Genomic DNA, 15,534 nt, shown 5'->3' on the forward strand with positions numbered 1-15,534 from the left:
CGCCCGCTCTGCCCCATTCCAGGCCCCTCACCTGGAAGGACAGTACACAAAAGGCCTAAAAGCGCTCAGCCAGTAAGACCTGCTCAGGAACTGGTCAGGACGAGCGATGGGCTGAACTGTCCTCTCTCCAAAGTCACATGCTGAAGCCCTCACCCCCGGGCCTCAGCACACGGCTATATCGGAAGCGAGGGCCTTTAGAGAAGTAACTGAGGTTAAAAAGGTGGTCATTAGGGTGGTCCTGATCCAGTATGACAGATGTCCTTATAGAAAGAGAGGAGGACACAGTCAACACAGAGGGGTGACCACGTGAGGACAGCCTGAGAGCGGCCATCTGCAAGCCAAGGGGAGAGTCAGGAGAAAGCAGCCCCGCCCACACCTTGATTTCAGCTTCCGACATCCGCAACTGTGAAAGAAGACATCTCTGCTGCTTAAGCGCCCCATCTGTGTCTGTGATGGCAGTCCTGGCAGACTAATAGAGGATGAAATCCCAAATTTTCAAAAACTGCACAATGGGTCTGCATAAGCCCCTACCCCTTTACCCAGAGGGCAGCCTAGAGGGGACCATCCCTTCCTAGAGACAGCGAGGTCTGAGTGACCGGCCTACCTTACCACGGTGAAAGTGAGGAGGCCGTGTCTGGCTGTCGCCACACGGTGGCGAGTACGTCTAATCCAGAAACCGGTTGGTGAGACGTTCCCCAGGGAGGCCCAGAGGCTGATCTGTCAAAAGCAGCAGGAGTGGTCACGGTCCCTGGGATGTGGCCTCCCCCGCCTGGCAGTGCTTGGCAGGGATCACCGGTCAGGATGCAGTCAGCCTCTGCATCTGAGCAGAGAGCCAGCCAGCTGCGTGGTTTTAGATGGTACCATTGGAGAACAGGCCCTGTGCTGCAGGCTCTTGATGTAACCCAGCTGGTCCGGCCAGCATCCGCAATGCTGTTTTCATAATTCAGACGGGCCTAGTCTGTAGTGGTTCCCGAGGCCTGGTCTGGGGCACAGCTGGCAATGAGGCTGGGACAGCACATGGCAGCCAGTCTGTTTTTAGCTTCCGGTCAGGCCCTGGCAATCAGGATCAGTGAATCTGGGATTCCGAATGAGCCAGCTGCTTGCCTCCGGCAGTGCCAGCCAGCCATGGACCAAGTCCAAGTGACAAGCCAGGCTTCCTTTGTATCTTGTCCATCTTAGAGTCCGAACTGACCCACTCAAAAATAGCATGCCAGACTAGGCGTTCATCAGCCAATATGGGTCAGACATTTGATTTCAGAAAGGGCTCATTAGCAATTTAACTGCTTTTCAAATTCCAAATGTGTATTTCCATACAGCACTTGCCTCTCTTTTCATGCTGTCTCCCTCTCTGCAGGGGCTCCGACAGACACAGATCACAGCAGAAATCACCGGTTACGGAGACTCGTTCTGGTTCCAGTATCCGAAGAATTTAAATCCTAGTTTACTGGTAGCAAAATGCAAGAAAGCTATATTCCCGCCAATACCGTCTTGATTTTATTTTACTGCATCTTCCTTTGATTGGGATGATCCCTCTAGTATTTATGAAATTGTAAACATGTTAAATTAACTATCATATATCCGAATACAATAGCCACAAAATACAAAGCCATCTTTAAAAACGTCCCCCTTTGCTCACGGCAAACTCACGCACACCCCAGCAGTGAGTTCAGCATTTACAGGGTTACGCTCTTGCAGGCCCTCAGCGTTAACTCCTTCCTGCACAGGCCCCTTCAGGAACCAGCTCCCACACATCCACTGTGCACCCACTGTTGCAGGGCCAGATTCTAAGCAAGGGCCTCAACCAATAACATTAGTTTTCATCCATACATGTGAACGAGACTGAGTGCCCGAGGGGAGAGTGACCACCTTAAAATGACTTATTTCGCTTGTCAATCTTTTAATGCACAACATAAAAAACAATGACAAACCAAGCAGTTTTAAACTGAACTGAGTGGCGAGAACTACGTTAGCTGATTCTGCAAACCCCACAGCTGGGTATTGAGTCGAGACACTCTTGCTCGACCTCGGCCTTCAAGACTGCGCCGACCCACCCACTCACCGACGACTCGGACCTAAGCAAGGCCAGTCTTCTCGGACCTTCACTTCTAAGTCCTCCTCCTAAGCCAAGAGGTCAGAGCCGGGCCAAGAAGGGTTATGCTGTCCCCCAGAGGACGGCACGAGTGGCCCTGGCAACTCGCTGCTCGTGGCTCCGTGCCCGCAGAATGGTTCCAAGAGGCCCCCATGTGGACACGTGACTGGGCCCACGTGCAGACACCCGGTCCAGACGGTGAGGGTTACAGCAGATGTGGGCGGGCAACAGTTGGTTCAGGGCCCGGGAACAAGGTCACGCTTTGTCTTCAGTGAAATCAGTGAGACAAGGTGCATCCTGTGACCCCAAATTCCTGAGGCAAGGAGAGGCTGCCAGACCAGCCATCCACATGGGCACCTCAAATCTAGGACTTCGCAAAAATAAAACTGGGTGCTAAGGGCCCCCCTTTCAGTAAACACCAAAAGCCTAGAACAAAACAGAATGCTACAAAGTCTCCTCTGAGTTCCCTTGGTTAAATGACAGTTAAGGTCCCTCGGGAAAGGAGAGATACTAACCACCCCTCCCTTCAAGGTTCAGTAGCCAAACGAAGCTGGGCTCTAAAAAGCCACACACATTTTTTCCCTCCAAGATTATGAGCAACTGTGACAACTGATCAAACATGCCAGCGGCCGGGAAGCTGAGCGTGACCCTGGTGAGTGGTGCCGGCAGTGGGGAGGGGATGGGTGACGTAGGTAGCGCGGCAGTGGCGTGCCCGCCACGTGGGGCAGGGCGCTCTGCTCTGCGGCCTGTTTCAGGTAGGACCCAGCCACCCGCAGGACCAAGGGAAGGAGAGCTGGGAACAGATGACTTTGTCCCACAAATCACAGTATGACGCGACTGTCAAAAGAGACACCTGAAGCACCGCATTTGGAGACAACCCCAACGTTCTATTATGAAAGTCTGAAGAGCTCAGGGCCTGGGAGGGCTGAGAACTCTAAAGAATCAGAAAGCCAACGACGATGACAAAGGAAGGCAAGAGTCAACGACACGGAGCTCGGCCAATGCGGACCGGCTCGCTTTGTCCCCGAGTTCATCTTAGAGCCCAAGCGAATTCAGGGTGTGAGGCAGAGACATCAGACCTGAGTCAAGGGCAGAAACTTCTGGTAGTAGCTTTTGGTGACGTCGATCATCAGCTCCTGGGTACATTCTGGGAGCTCGCCCGAGAAGAGTCCTGGGGAAAGAAAGACTGGTCATTGCAAGGCCAGGCAGGCCTGCAGCTCTGGCTCCTGCGGTCACAAGCCAGGCAGGCCTGTGGCTCTGGCCCCTGCCGAAGCCCTCCCTTGAGCGGTGAATGCCAGAATGCTAGGTGTCCATCTTAGGTGCCAACAAAGTATTTCCACTGACCATGTCTCCTAGGTGACGTGAGCCTGAGTGTGGGGGACACAGAGCACCACTCCCAAGGTGGAGAAGCCCCTTCCAGGTGAGAGGTGGGCATGGCGCTGCGAGGCCTGAGCAGGTTAAGGCGTCTCTGCCCACACCAGACAGCGTCCGGAAAGGACTGGGCCACACCTTGGGCTCTGCTGTGGCACCTGCTAGGCAAGCCTAAGTGGGTGCCCGAGGTAAGAAACTGCCCTGTTCACAGTGAGACCGAACGCCACGCCCGCACGTGCCAGATACAGGCCCATGATGGCGGGAGCAGAACAGAACCACCCAACGGAGATGGGCCAGCGAACTAAAGAACTATAACGCTTACGAATGCTCTCAAGAGCGACGTAGGAGCACCTGGCAAAGCTTTTAAAAGTTCGTGTCCTGCGACCTGACAATTTAGCTTCGAAGGACTTGTTCCACAGATAATGTCGCCCAGTCGTGACACATGGACAGGAGCGCCAGTGCAGCAGTGTCTAATCGTGAAAAACCAGGTGCCGTGTGATTTCTAACGACCTTCTATACCAGGGCACCGACTGGCTACACTGTGGGACACTTACGCAGCGAAAAACACACAACCCTTAAAAGGAACCAGGTGACTCTCTGCCTGCTGGCAAGGAAAAGGCGAGTTTCCTAACTGTGATGTATGTATAGTCTCGTATATCCGTATAAACACACGAACCTATATACTCATGTGTATATAAACACACACAAACCTGCTTGTACACATATGTAGAGAAAATAACAAGAACAGAAAAAAGTGGTATAAAAACACAAAATTCTCATGGGCACCTTTTACAAACTAGTAGTCCATGTTAGATTTGCAGACATGTTTAGACTGCACAGTATTTAATCTTCCTTAAAAATCAGTAGCCAATGCTTAAAAATTCAGATCTTTAGCTCTCATGCAATACCAGAAGGGCTCATAACACCAGGCTCGCACTCCTGAACAGCTACGATAGGCCATTCAGCCATTCGCATGACCTGCCTGGTTCCCGGGGCCCGAGGTTTGGGTTCCCAGCCCAGGCTCTTTCTGGATGGTGCACCTTTCGATCCGTTCCCTAACATAGCTGCGTGCCATGGGGCCTCCAAAAACGTGCCGGCCTTCCTGCAACCCAGAGCCTCTCCGTTAAAGATGGACGTGGCCAACAGCAGCCTCTAGATGGTGAGCACTTGTGAAACTACATGGACAGGAGGCGTGTCCTCACAGTGCCAAGAGGACTGGATTCCACATGAGGGGTCTCAGGGCCAGTCAAGGCCCTCTCGCTGAGAGGCTGACGCCCCGGACGACCCATCTTCTCTACGCCTATTTTCTCACGCAATGGTCTCTAAGGTGAATCCTTCACCAGAACCTCCAAATCCAGTGTCTGTGTGGGTTGGAAACACATAGCAGTGGTCCCCTGCCTTCTGCCGTCTGTGTTCGGTCAGCGTGAGTCCACTTAAGGATCTTCGGTAACTTAAGAAAGATTAAGAGAGTCCTCCAGCCATACACCTGTTGCCTCAGGTCACACTGACCATCCAAGCTCACACTCGCTAAGAACAATGACGCTTTCTCGTGGCGGGAACCCAAGAAGGGGAGACTTACTGAATAAGCCTCTCCCCGCTCTGCAAACGCAGAGGCGCACGAAAAGGCAGAATGGCCAGTTACTCCCCAGGGAACCCTAGTGGACGATGCTGTACACCTCGCACCCAATGATCTGAGTAACGAGACTTGTTTTAACTGGAAAAGCAATTAAACCTCCCAGTGGTAGGCATCGCAGACTGTGACTCTCTCTTCGTATGACCCTCCATGTGAATCTGGGACGTGCCTCTGAGTGTATCACGTGACTGCAAGTGTGTGGAACGGTGTGTGAAGAAGCTGTCCCAGGGTGGGGTGGGGTCTTGGTCCTCCTTTGATTTTCAGTGTTTCCTCACATGCTGTATCACTGGGGACTCTGAGCTCACGAGGGGCTGTACCCAAGGGCACTCTGCCAGCCAAAGTCCAAAAGTGACGTGTGAGCTGCCCTCACGTGGCCCACAGCTCCAGTGGTCTCAGCCCACGTTCTGTTAACCCTGTGACTCGGGCGTTCTTGGGCAGGGCGGGAAGTATAGGCTCAAACTCCAGCCACCCAGAGGGCAAGGCTGTGCTCAGAATGACCCGGAGACTTTCTTTTCCACCCAGAGCCCAGGCTTCTCTGTGCTCTTCCTGTGCCGGGCGCAGGCCTGTTCTACATCACCTACTGCAGGGTAACCCTTCGAGGGGGTCTGTGCCACGTGTGGGTGCACGGTGTTCTCTCAGCCCCGCACGATGTCCAACCCTGAGCTACTCTATACTGGGGACGGCATCAGCCGAAGCATCGTCACAGCATCTGGTTAGTCTTCCTCTTTGCTTCCTACCCTTGACAACTTCTTTATCCTGTTATGCATTTAAAAAGATACTTGTCGTGTTTTAGATAGTATTCATAGGTACTCTGTAACAGAAGTTTTAAGTTAGCTAGACACACATGCACTGTCAGAGCCAGAAATTGCAGGCATTACTTTTGTAAAGGAAAATGAACTGGAGTTGTAAGAATCAACACCCAAGGTTACCTGGGCAGCCTGAGAAGACGGTGAACGGGGGGACCACAGTCTCTGGGGGTAATACCGTGTTGTCGAGAATTCTGCAGCAGTCTTTCAGCACGCACCGGCGCCCCTGAAATTAAAACCTTGTTACTGGGGTGTAGATAAGGGAACGGGAGTGAAGTCGTCTCGTCTGCTGTGTGGAAGGCCATGTTACACTTTCTCCATTCACGATGTCATATAATAGCCAGGAATAGTGACAAGAGAAGTGGCCACAATTCTCTACTTCAGATGGGACCTGCCAAGCAGGAGGAGTTGGTGTGCGTGTGCGTGTGCACGCACGTGTGCATACACATTTCGGGCAGGGCTTGCATGCCAAGATAGTTCAGGTTATCTTAGGCATTACAGACTATGTGAAATTTGGTTTTCCAAGGATTCTGTTTAATTTTCCTTTTCCTTTATCGAATTTAGCAGACATCTGTTCCTTCGCTTGTCCAATATCCACTGTCCTTTCCTGAACTCTCCTGTACGCTCCTTGGGAACCCCCCTAGCGCTATGTCTGCCCTGTGCTCCAGCCCCACCCCACGCTGGCCATGGAGACTGGCGAGGGAGTCTGCATCTGCACCACATCAGTCCGATGAGTCTCAGCATCGGAGCTTCTGCTGAGATCACTGGTAAAGAAGCTCTTTTCGATGGAGTTTCTGGGGTGCAGGGTGGAAGCTGGGACTGGCCACCTCGCTTCCATGACGGAGACTCTGCCTGAGAGCCCCCCAGAGGAAAATGGAAAGGAGACAGATCTTCATGCCAGCAACCGAGGCCCAGAGCCACTGGGCCTGGAATCAGGGCCCGCTCCCACACCCGTGGTCCGTGGCAGCCCATCCGTGTGTTCTGCAGGTTTGGGCTGAACCATAAGCTCGGCTTTATCCACTGCCATCTTTCAGCTCTGCTATCACCCCCAGCGCTGAGGCAAGGTCGGGGGTCAGCAGCGTCACAGGTAAGGGCGAAAAGAGGCTTGTGTAGTTTGGAGCTGTGCTCCCGACTCTCGGCTCTAAATGTCGTTTCTCTACCGACCTGAGCTGCGTTTCCATCCCCAGGGCCTATATTCCATGTGTTCTGGTCACACACCCTGACACAGTGTACCTGACTGAGAACAGGGAACCCCTAACAAACCCAGGACAATGCTAACTCGTCCCGATCTCAAATTTTACCAAAGAAGAGGAAAAATACTTGGATTTGTTGGTGTTCAAATTTTCCCATTAAATACCCAAACATGTATTTCTGGGAATTCCCACGTAGATCGTCAAATGATTGCTTTCACAAGGCTTATACCTGTAAGGTCTGAATCTCTTCAATGACTACTAGGTTGTCTCAGCTGGGTGGATAATGGCCTTGGCGGTAACTGGCCACGTCTTCAGATCAGAAGTCAGTCATGACGGCAGCTCTTCACTCCTTGCAAAGTTCTCTCCTATGAATTACCTGCTATTGGCAACTTCAAAACTCCAGCAGTTCGCCAGCCCCCTGGGGAGGCCCGAATCAACGCGAAGACGACATCTGACCTCCTAATAATTCAGACTAAGCACATGGGGCACCGAGCAGAAGGAAACAGGAAGTGCTGTACAAGGCATGACACACCCACCTACGGGGGTCTGTACTCAACAGCCTGGAAAGGAACGGTGGGCATCTTCTCTCTGTGCCACCAGAGCCACACAGCCTGTAAGTACCTGCTTTGTCCACTCGTTGGCCAGTCTGCTCACTCAGAGATATGATCTCAATTGGGTTTCAGAGCGCTCTGGGTAAACTGATCAATAAATTAACAGCAGAAAAAAAAATGTAGGCACTTCTTAGACATGATGGATTGGCAATAGCTGAGGAGGTTAAAAGCTGAAACTTCTTTATTCTTTCCTGGAGGATCTTCCACAGAGAGGTCCAGACCCACAGGCGGCACCATTAAGCCACCTGTGCCTCCTGATGCAGCCTGCTTAGCATCCCTGAGCTTTGGCTTCCGCATCTGTGAAACAGGCCGTAAAACCAAAGGGCAGGGGTGCTGCCAGGGCCGAATGGCCCACGTGCACACGGAGCACAACGGCAGGGGCCACCACAACTGCCTGCAGCCCGGGCCCCTGGCAGCTCCGGCTCACAGGTCCGCCTTCACGCAGCCAGAGAAGCCGGCTGCCACGCAGGATGCTGTGGGAGGATCTCCGTGACATGGGGCTGCTAGCTCTGAGGAAGAACCTTTCTCCCGAGATGACTGGGGACTCTATAAAGGCTCAGGAACCAAGGACCACCAATACTGAGCGACGATGTCGCGAGTCAATGGCAAGAGGCACAGGCAACAGGACCGGAGTTCCCCAAGCTCGGGGACAGCACATGGGTGTTAACCCTGCAGGCTCTCCGCTCTGGGAATGAGTGCTGCTCTGCTGGTGTGTCCACTTTGCTGAGGGAATCCTCAGAAAAACACAGCTGTGGCGTGGAAAGCCAGCCTTGTCAAACGGCGTGAGGGGACGGGACCGACTTCACTTTCCTCCCCCTTCCTCAATGGCGGGCCCAGCCAAAGACCTTCTGTGTTGAATACGTACTCGGGGCCTCTGAGGGGATACCGGCAGAACGGCCGCCGCCCAGAACTGAGCCTCGGGTCAGGCTGGAATGTTTTCGCAGCACCGTGGCCCTGTGGCTCCTGGAGCGCTATCTGCGGGTCTGCTGCGAGTCTCTGGGTACTTCAGGGTCCGAGTCTTACTCAGAGCAGGCAGCTGGCGCCTCACTCCACCAGACTGGGAGTTCCCTGGGGTACGGCAACAGGGAGGCCAGACCGCAGCACAGCCATTAGCACCGCCTCGGTGCAAATCCCAGCTCTACCACCTCAGAGCCTCGTCGACTCCCCTAACATCTAAGGTCTTCGGTCTTGTCCTCTGCAGGGAGGGTCATAACGGCACCCACCACCCTGGTTGTGAGGGCGACGGCTGTGAAGAGTAAATGAGAAAAACCAAAGGGTCGGGTTCAACATCATGTGGAAGACGTTCGGTAAGGATGAGCTGTGATTACCGATGCCTAGAAGACGCTCCAAACCCAATAATAATCCAGCAGGCCAGACGCTACTACACTGCCTGCACTCAGAAGCAGAGGCCCTCTGCTGTGGGGGACGGGAGCTGGGCAGGAAGTGAGGCCACTGGGCCAGCTGAGCTGCCATACTCACAATCACGCAGTTCTTGCCGACGTGGACGTAAGAGCCGATCTGAGCTGCGTTGACCACACAATCCTCCTCAATGAAAACGTGGTCCCCGATGTGTAAAGGGAAGAACGCGACACTACGGGAAGAGAAGATGAACAAGGGAGGTCAAGGCCGAATGCCTGGTCGGAACTCGCGGAACTGCAGGCTGTGATCCGGACCGCGGCATCCTGTCTCAGTGACTGTTCCCAGCAAGGAAAGAATCCTCAGGCTATAGAGAGGCTATGACGTGGGAGAGGAAAGGGACTACGAGCTCAAAATCAGAAACATCAGACCAAGAAATGGGCAAAGAAACAGCGAGGCAGCAGGGGCGAGACTTTCAAAGCTAAAAGAACTGGCGCCAAGTCAAAATGAATGAGTGTTTGTTCCTTCCTGCTCCTTTGCAAACGCTCACGGATCAGTGTCAGTGATCTGCTCTAGAATGTGTCAGGGGACTGACGTCAGGTTCATGGGCTACGGATTCAAGCACCCGATGTTCTGAAAACGTACACATTCACTGTTCTCCGTGGGTGCCTGCGATATGCCACATGCTCTGCTAGGACCTGGGGCTGTGACGGCGACCAATGGGATGCGACCCTGGCGGGGGGGCCACAGTCAGGACTGGATGAGAAGCAAATGATTACACAGGAATTAGCTGCAACCGTGAAAGTGCCGCAGAGGAAGACCACGTCGTGTGAGCACATGACAAGGGACCACGCAGCCTGGAGGCTGGGGGAGGCTTCGCTGAAGGCGGCACACAGGCCAAGACCTGAAGGACGAGCGGGGGTTAGCAGGCCTCCTCCAGACTTCTGACATGGTCCCGACGTGCAGGACTCTTCGAATGTCGCTGACAGGGTGCCACGGCCCCGTTTACAGAAGACTTCAGCACTGTGGACAGAAGCTATGTGGACTGGGGTGCGTGTACAGCAGCTGGGTGCTCCCTGGCTGTCGTCACGAGTGTTCTGTCAGAGACGCCATCTGTCCTCCACGGACCTAGGGTGTCTTTAAACCTTCCCTGATGCACTCGTGTCTGTAGTCTGTGCTCCCTGCGTGGCAATGGCGTCCTCGAGTTCCTCACGATCTACGGCAGTACCGCCAGTTCTCCGTTTCAAATTACATTCCCAACTTTGTGCGTTGCCTAGTCTGGCACAGCAACACGCACGGGGAAGCCCATGTCCACTTTCTGTTCAGGGGCGCTCCTTGTAGCTTCCTATTTCTATGTAACCTCTCACGTGCGCTATTCTTTACACATCCCTCCGCCACCGACAACCGTGCTTTTCCTGGACCGCATCTAGCCCGGCAGCGCCTTTATCAGAAGGTAGGGTCGACACCTCTGGCAGAGTATGGGTCACTCTGTGAAACCACGAGGTTTTATGTTTCCCTGCAGGAGCCTCGGACCCAGTGAGCGTACCCTCCCTGTGAACGACCTCCAGTGGCTCCCGGCGCCGAGCCCAGTATGTCAGGGGACCCCTGGAGGCCAGCATGGCTATGGGAGATGTGGGAGTATGCCTGCACAATACCTCTAGTTGTACCTGTTGGAAACTAAATGTAGAAGTGCTATAAACAAGGGGCTAAGGCAGCATGGCTGGCCCAGGAGGAAACGGGGAAAATACAGCCAACCCAGGAGAGAGGAGAGGGAAGCGGAAATGCAGAGAGAAAGACAGACAGACAGTACGATCGGAAACAGGGAGTGGCAGACAGACAGAACAGGTGGCTTGATTCTGGCCGGCCGCCCAGTTCCAGGGTTTGGCCCTGGTGAAGCTGGGCCCCTTTTTCTACCCTTAGATTCCATCAAACATGCATGTGTCTGTTTAATCAGAACGCCTTTGCTTTGCTGTCGTAGTGGATTCTGTCTCTGGCAACCAACCACCAACTGGACCAAGACAACCACCACCAGGGGTGTGTTCCTTAAGGTGAAACCTTGTTCAGTGTCCCAAACAACAGCACAGGCCTGTTCCTTATACCACGACCCAACACTTGGAAAACATGTGTTATCTACACCAGGAGCAGCAGCCCCCCAAGGCTGAAACGAGATAATTCAATTACATACCCTTTGCTGAATTTCTTGAACGGTGGCCTTATGACACTCCGACTTTTCACAACGCAGTGACGTCCAACCCTGACATTCGCCAGATCCCCCCGGATAATGCAGTCGTTCATCACGACGGTCTGTAAACAAGGCACACACAGAAAGCTGCCGGCACAGCTGACGCACAGCAAAACGGAGCAGGGGACGAGACACCGAGAGGGAGTCACGCGGGGACCTACGGAGTCACGTGTTCTGTCACATGGGGTAACTTTGTGATTGGAGACCCAGTTTGGATGCTGATTTGAACCAACCAACCATAAAAACATCTTGAGATGCTGGAAGGACTGAACGTGAACTGAGGATGAGATGACATTAGGGAAATACAGGCCCATATTCTCACAAGGCAACGACTGGCTTGGGTGGCACGCATCCTCCCATCCACTAAGCCCACGACTCCATTTTTATGCCCCATCTTTACTTATATGATCTAACCCTGCAGGTGCTGTGACACCTGATATAAGGGCTCAGGAAAACAGAAATGTCAAAATCCTGAAAGGGACAGGGGCTGGGAACACATGTGGATTGTTCATAATAGCAAAAAATCAGACACAAAATTCCTATCCACTGACAGGAATTGTATACAGCTGTGAAAATGCACACACTACAACGAATCTTAAAAATGGATAGTGCGATACACATTTTTTGTTGTCATTATTATAATTGTGTGTAAACAAAAGTAAGTCATAGAAAACCAAATAAAGCTAAACATGTATTATCCAGGGATACCTAAGTACGTGACAAAACTTTTTTTCAAAGGAAGGATTGATAAGACACGAGATTCAGGATGGTGGTTCCCTCTTGGATCAAGGCAAAGAAAGGGGTGGGAGAGGAACACGAAGGTGGCACTGTATTGCTACGCATCATGTCCCAGCTCCACAGCTGGGTGCTGGGTTCACAGTGTTGACTTCATTTTTATGCTTCACAATACATATATATGTTAACTACTCTTTTGTATGTGCCAAATATTGCCAAACGAAACACCTTTTTAAAAAGAAACAGACGGCCTGAACAACCAAATTAATCTTGAAAAAGAACAAAGGTGGAGGACTCAAAAGTTACTACAAAGCTACAGTAACCAAAACAGTATAGTGCTGACGTAAGAACAGACATAACGACCAATGGAACAGAACTGAGGGTCCACAAATCAACCCACACATCTATGGCCAACTGATTTTCTACAACGGAGCCAAGACCATTCAATGGGGAAGGAGCAGTCTCTTTAACAAATGGTACTGGGAAAACTGGACTTCCAATTAATTAATTAAGACCTCTACATCACACTATAAATGTAAATTAACTCAAAATGAAACAATGACCTAAATATAAGCACTAAAACCATAAAGCACTAAAAGAAAAAATAGGAGTAAATCTTCATGACCTTGGGTTTGGCGATGGTTGCTTATATATGACAACAAAAACTTGAGTGATAAAAGAAAAAATAGATAAATTTGGCTTCATCCAAATTAAAACCTTTTGTTCATCAAAAGACATTATCAAGAAAGTAAAAAAACTACAGAATGGTAGAAAGTATATACAATCATACGTAAAGATTTAATATCCAGAACATGTAGAGAACTCCTACAAGTCAGCAACAAAGACAATACAATTTAAAAATGGGTAAAGGACTGAATAGACATTTCTCCAAGGAAGAATACAAATGGCCAATAAGCACATGAATAGATGTTTATCCTTAGTCATTGAGGAAATGCAAATCAAAACCGCAATGAGATACCTTTCATCTCCACATCCAAAAAACGGAAAATGACAAGTGTTGGGGAGGATTCGGAGAAGTTGGTACTCTCCTGCGTGGCAGTGGGGATGCAAAATGGTTCAGCCCTTGTGGAAAACAGTTACAAAGTCACAAAGGTAAACACAGAATTACCACTCCTAGGTATATAGCCGAAGGAACTGAAAACTGACTCCAACAGATACTGCAGCACCACGTTCATTACAGTGTTGCCCACAACCTCCACAAGGCGGAAACCACCCATCCTTCTACCGACAGAAGAATGGATAAACAAAGTGTGACAAAGTGTGATCTATGCCTGCAACAGAATATCATCCAGTCACGGAAAAAAAAAACCCATAATTCTGATATATCTTACATGGATGAATCTTGAACACATTATGCCAAGTGAAATAAGCCAGACCAAGAAAAGTACAAATATAGTATGACTCCACTTAAATAAAATATCTAGAACAGGCAAACTCGTAGAAACAGAAGATAGACTGAGGTGACCAGGAACTGTGGGGAAATGGGAATGAGAATTATTCCTTAACAAGTACAGAGTTTCTGTCCGGGTAATGGAAGAATTTTGGAGAAAGGGTGGTGATGGTTGTACAACACTGACTATAATTAAAGCCAATGAACTGCACACGTAAAATGGTTAAAGCAACAAATTGTGTCATAGCTGTATTACCACAATAAAAATAAAATCTCTGCCAAATCACAGAGAATGTTTTGGAATTAAAGAGTCAGATGGAGTTAATTGAACTTCCTAATTCTGTGCAAAAGCAGTGTTTATAATTCCTAATCATACCTAAGTCTGAACTATATATCTCTTCCATTAAATCTCGTGATGTCAGGGGCTAATGGAGGCAGTGACTGAGTCTCTACTGAAAATACCTGCGATCTTCTGATTACAGCAACTATTTTCCCTCTGGAGGTTATTCCACATGGTAGGAAACAAATAGACTCCCGTGTCATCAAGTGCAAATATATCTTGATATTTTCTCTGGTTCTGAAATGTTCTAATATTAGTCCCAGGCTTATACTCATCTACTTCAATTTATTCAGACAAGATTCTGAGCCTTCCATATTCCATTTTGCAAATTTGCCTCATATTGTAGTATCTTTCCAAATTCTTACCTTAATTTTAAGAGTTTCAGTTAATACAAAATCATTAAACAGATAATTATGTTAGTACTACTTTAGTTTCTGCACTAAAATATTTTGTTACCTATTTATGTTTTGTGTCCAACAGTTTAGGGCACACTATGATACTGTACAGCAATTTCAGTTTGGGGTACCACTGTATTTTGTTTCTGGCATAAAAGGAAAAAGGCTTTCTGTTGCCTTCTTTTATTAAATTTTTTTTGTATTCAGTAAATCCAACTTGGAGAATGAAAAAAAAATAAAGATGATTTTTTAAATGTGCAGCAATAAACAGGAGGCCTGACAACATTTTATCTGCCTTACTCATGTGATAATTTGTGGAAAGAAAGGAAAGGTATGCATCCTGGCGCTGGCTTCGCCCCTTACCTTGCCATTGAGAACGATGTTCTGACTTCCACACAGCACTGACTGGCGGCTAACTTTGTTCCCCGACGCCTGAAAGGAAACAGCAGCAAAGAAGAGTGAGCAAACTGAGTGCGTTCTTGGCCGCAGGTTTGCATCAGGAAAGCTCATATTGGAGAGAAAAGTACTTGAAATGGGGTGTAGTCTTCAATGGAATGAGTCCGGGATATAGAAAAATCAGGGATGGATCAGGAAACTAGAGATTCAAGGAATGGACCCAGAATTTGGATGTAGTGGATCTGTCTACAGCCTAGCGCCATCAGAGACGGGGATCCAGGTCCCAATTCTATACCTCGGTTTTACAGCCCTGAACCCAGGATAACGGCTTTACCAATAACATAAAATTATGAGAATTCAGTGAAAAACTAAATAATAGTAGCAGCGCTGATTGAGCAACTTACACACAACACATATTGATTATAAAGAACCTAACAGTCTTTAGCACATAGTGATAAATAGCGACGGTTAGTTCTCAAAAATAGGTTATTAGAAGCCCAACGCCTGGAGCTGTCATTGATATTAGATGGATGAGGCTTGTGCTGCGGTCTGGAAGGCGTTGTAACTTGCGAGGAAATCAGAAAAGAATAGAAAAGCCTAAACTGGCCACGCAAGGAAAAAAATAACAAAGCCAGACCATCCATCCAAGCCCATCCACGGCCCAGGGACCCGCCGCGGTGGGGCTGGGGACAGGACGGGGGCACCGCCCTCCAAGGGACACAGGCCTGGAAAGCGGGGGGCCGCCTTCGGGACACACGCACCGTCTCGATGTACTCGGACTTGTTGTAGAGCAGCTCGCCCAATTCCATGGCCCCCCAAGCCCTGGCCGCGGCCCCGGCGGCTGTCAAAGTCTGTCAGCGGGTCTGCGGGTTGGCGACGACGACCACTTCCGGCGGCCCCCGCACTTCCGCTCCCAGGAGGCCTCGGGGCTCGTCCGCGGCTCGGCGGCCCCGCCC

General features: G+C 50.3%; 1 protein-coding gene across 1 annotated transcript; it reads right to left on the reverse strand.

The window, feature by feature from the left end:
- Positions 1 to 1,877: 1,877 nt before the first annotated feature.
- On the reverse strand, positions 1,878 to 15,498 carry DCTN5 (dynactin subunit 5). The gene is made up of 6 exons (XM_006912521.3): positions 15,340 to 15,498; positions 14,546 to 14,614; positions 11,245 to 11,363; positions 9,183 to 9,294; positions 6,023 to 6,125; positions 1,878 to 3,260 (listed from the first exon to the last, which is right to left on the reverse strand). The coding sequence occupies exons 1-6, from the start codon at positions 15,385 to 15,387 to the stop codon at positions 3,163 to 3,165; spliced, it is 549 nt and encodes a 182-aa protein (XP_006912583.1). The 5' UTR covers positions 15,388 to 15,498; the 3' UTR covers positions 1,878 to 3,162.
- Between the last annotated feature and the right edge of the window lie 36 nt (positions 15,499 to 15,534).

The sequence above is a fragment of the Pteropus alecto genome, unplaced genomic scaffold (assembly GCF_000325575.1).
Source record: "Pteropus alecto unplaced genomic scaffold, ASM32557v1 scaffold15, whole genome shotgun sequence".
NCBI lineage: Eukaryota > Metazoa > Chordata > Mammalia > Chiroptera > Pteropodidae > Pteropus > Pteropus alecto.

Bases quoted from the DNA above. Each gene is read 5' to 3' on its own strand.
- DCTN5 (XM_006912521.3), bottom strand. From the start codon at position 15,387: ATGGAATTGGGCGAGCTGCTCTACAACAAGTCCGAGTACATCGAGACG. The intron at 11,364-14,545 runs GTAAGGGGCGAA...CCTTGTTTACAG, and splicing joins ACATCGTTCTCAATGGCAAG to ACCGTCGTGATGAACGACTG. The intron at 9,295-11,244 runs GTATGTAATTGA...CTCTTCCCGTAG, and splicing joins TTCAAGAAATTCAGCAAAGG to TGTCGCGTTCTTCCCTTTAC.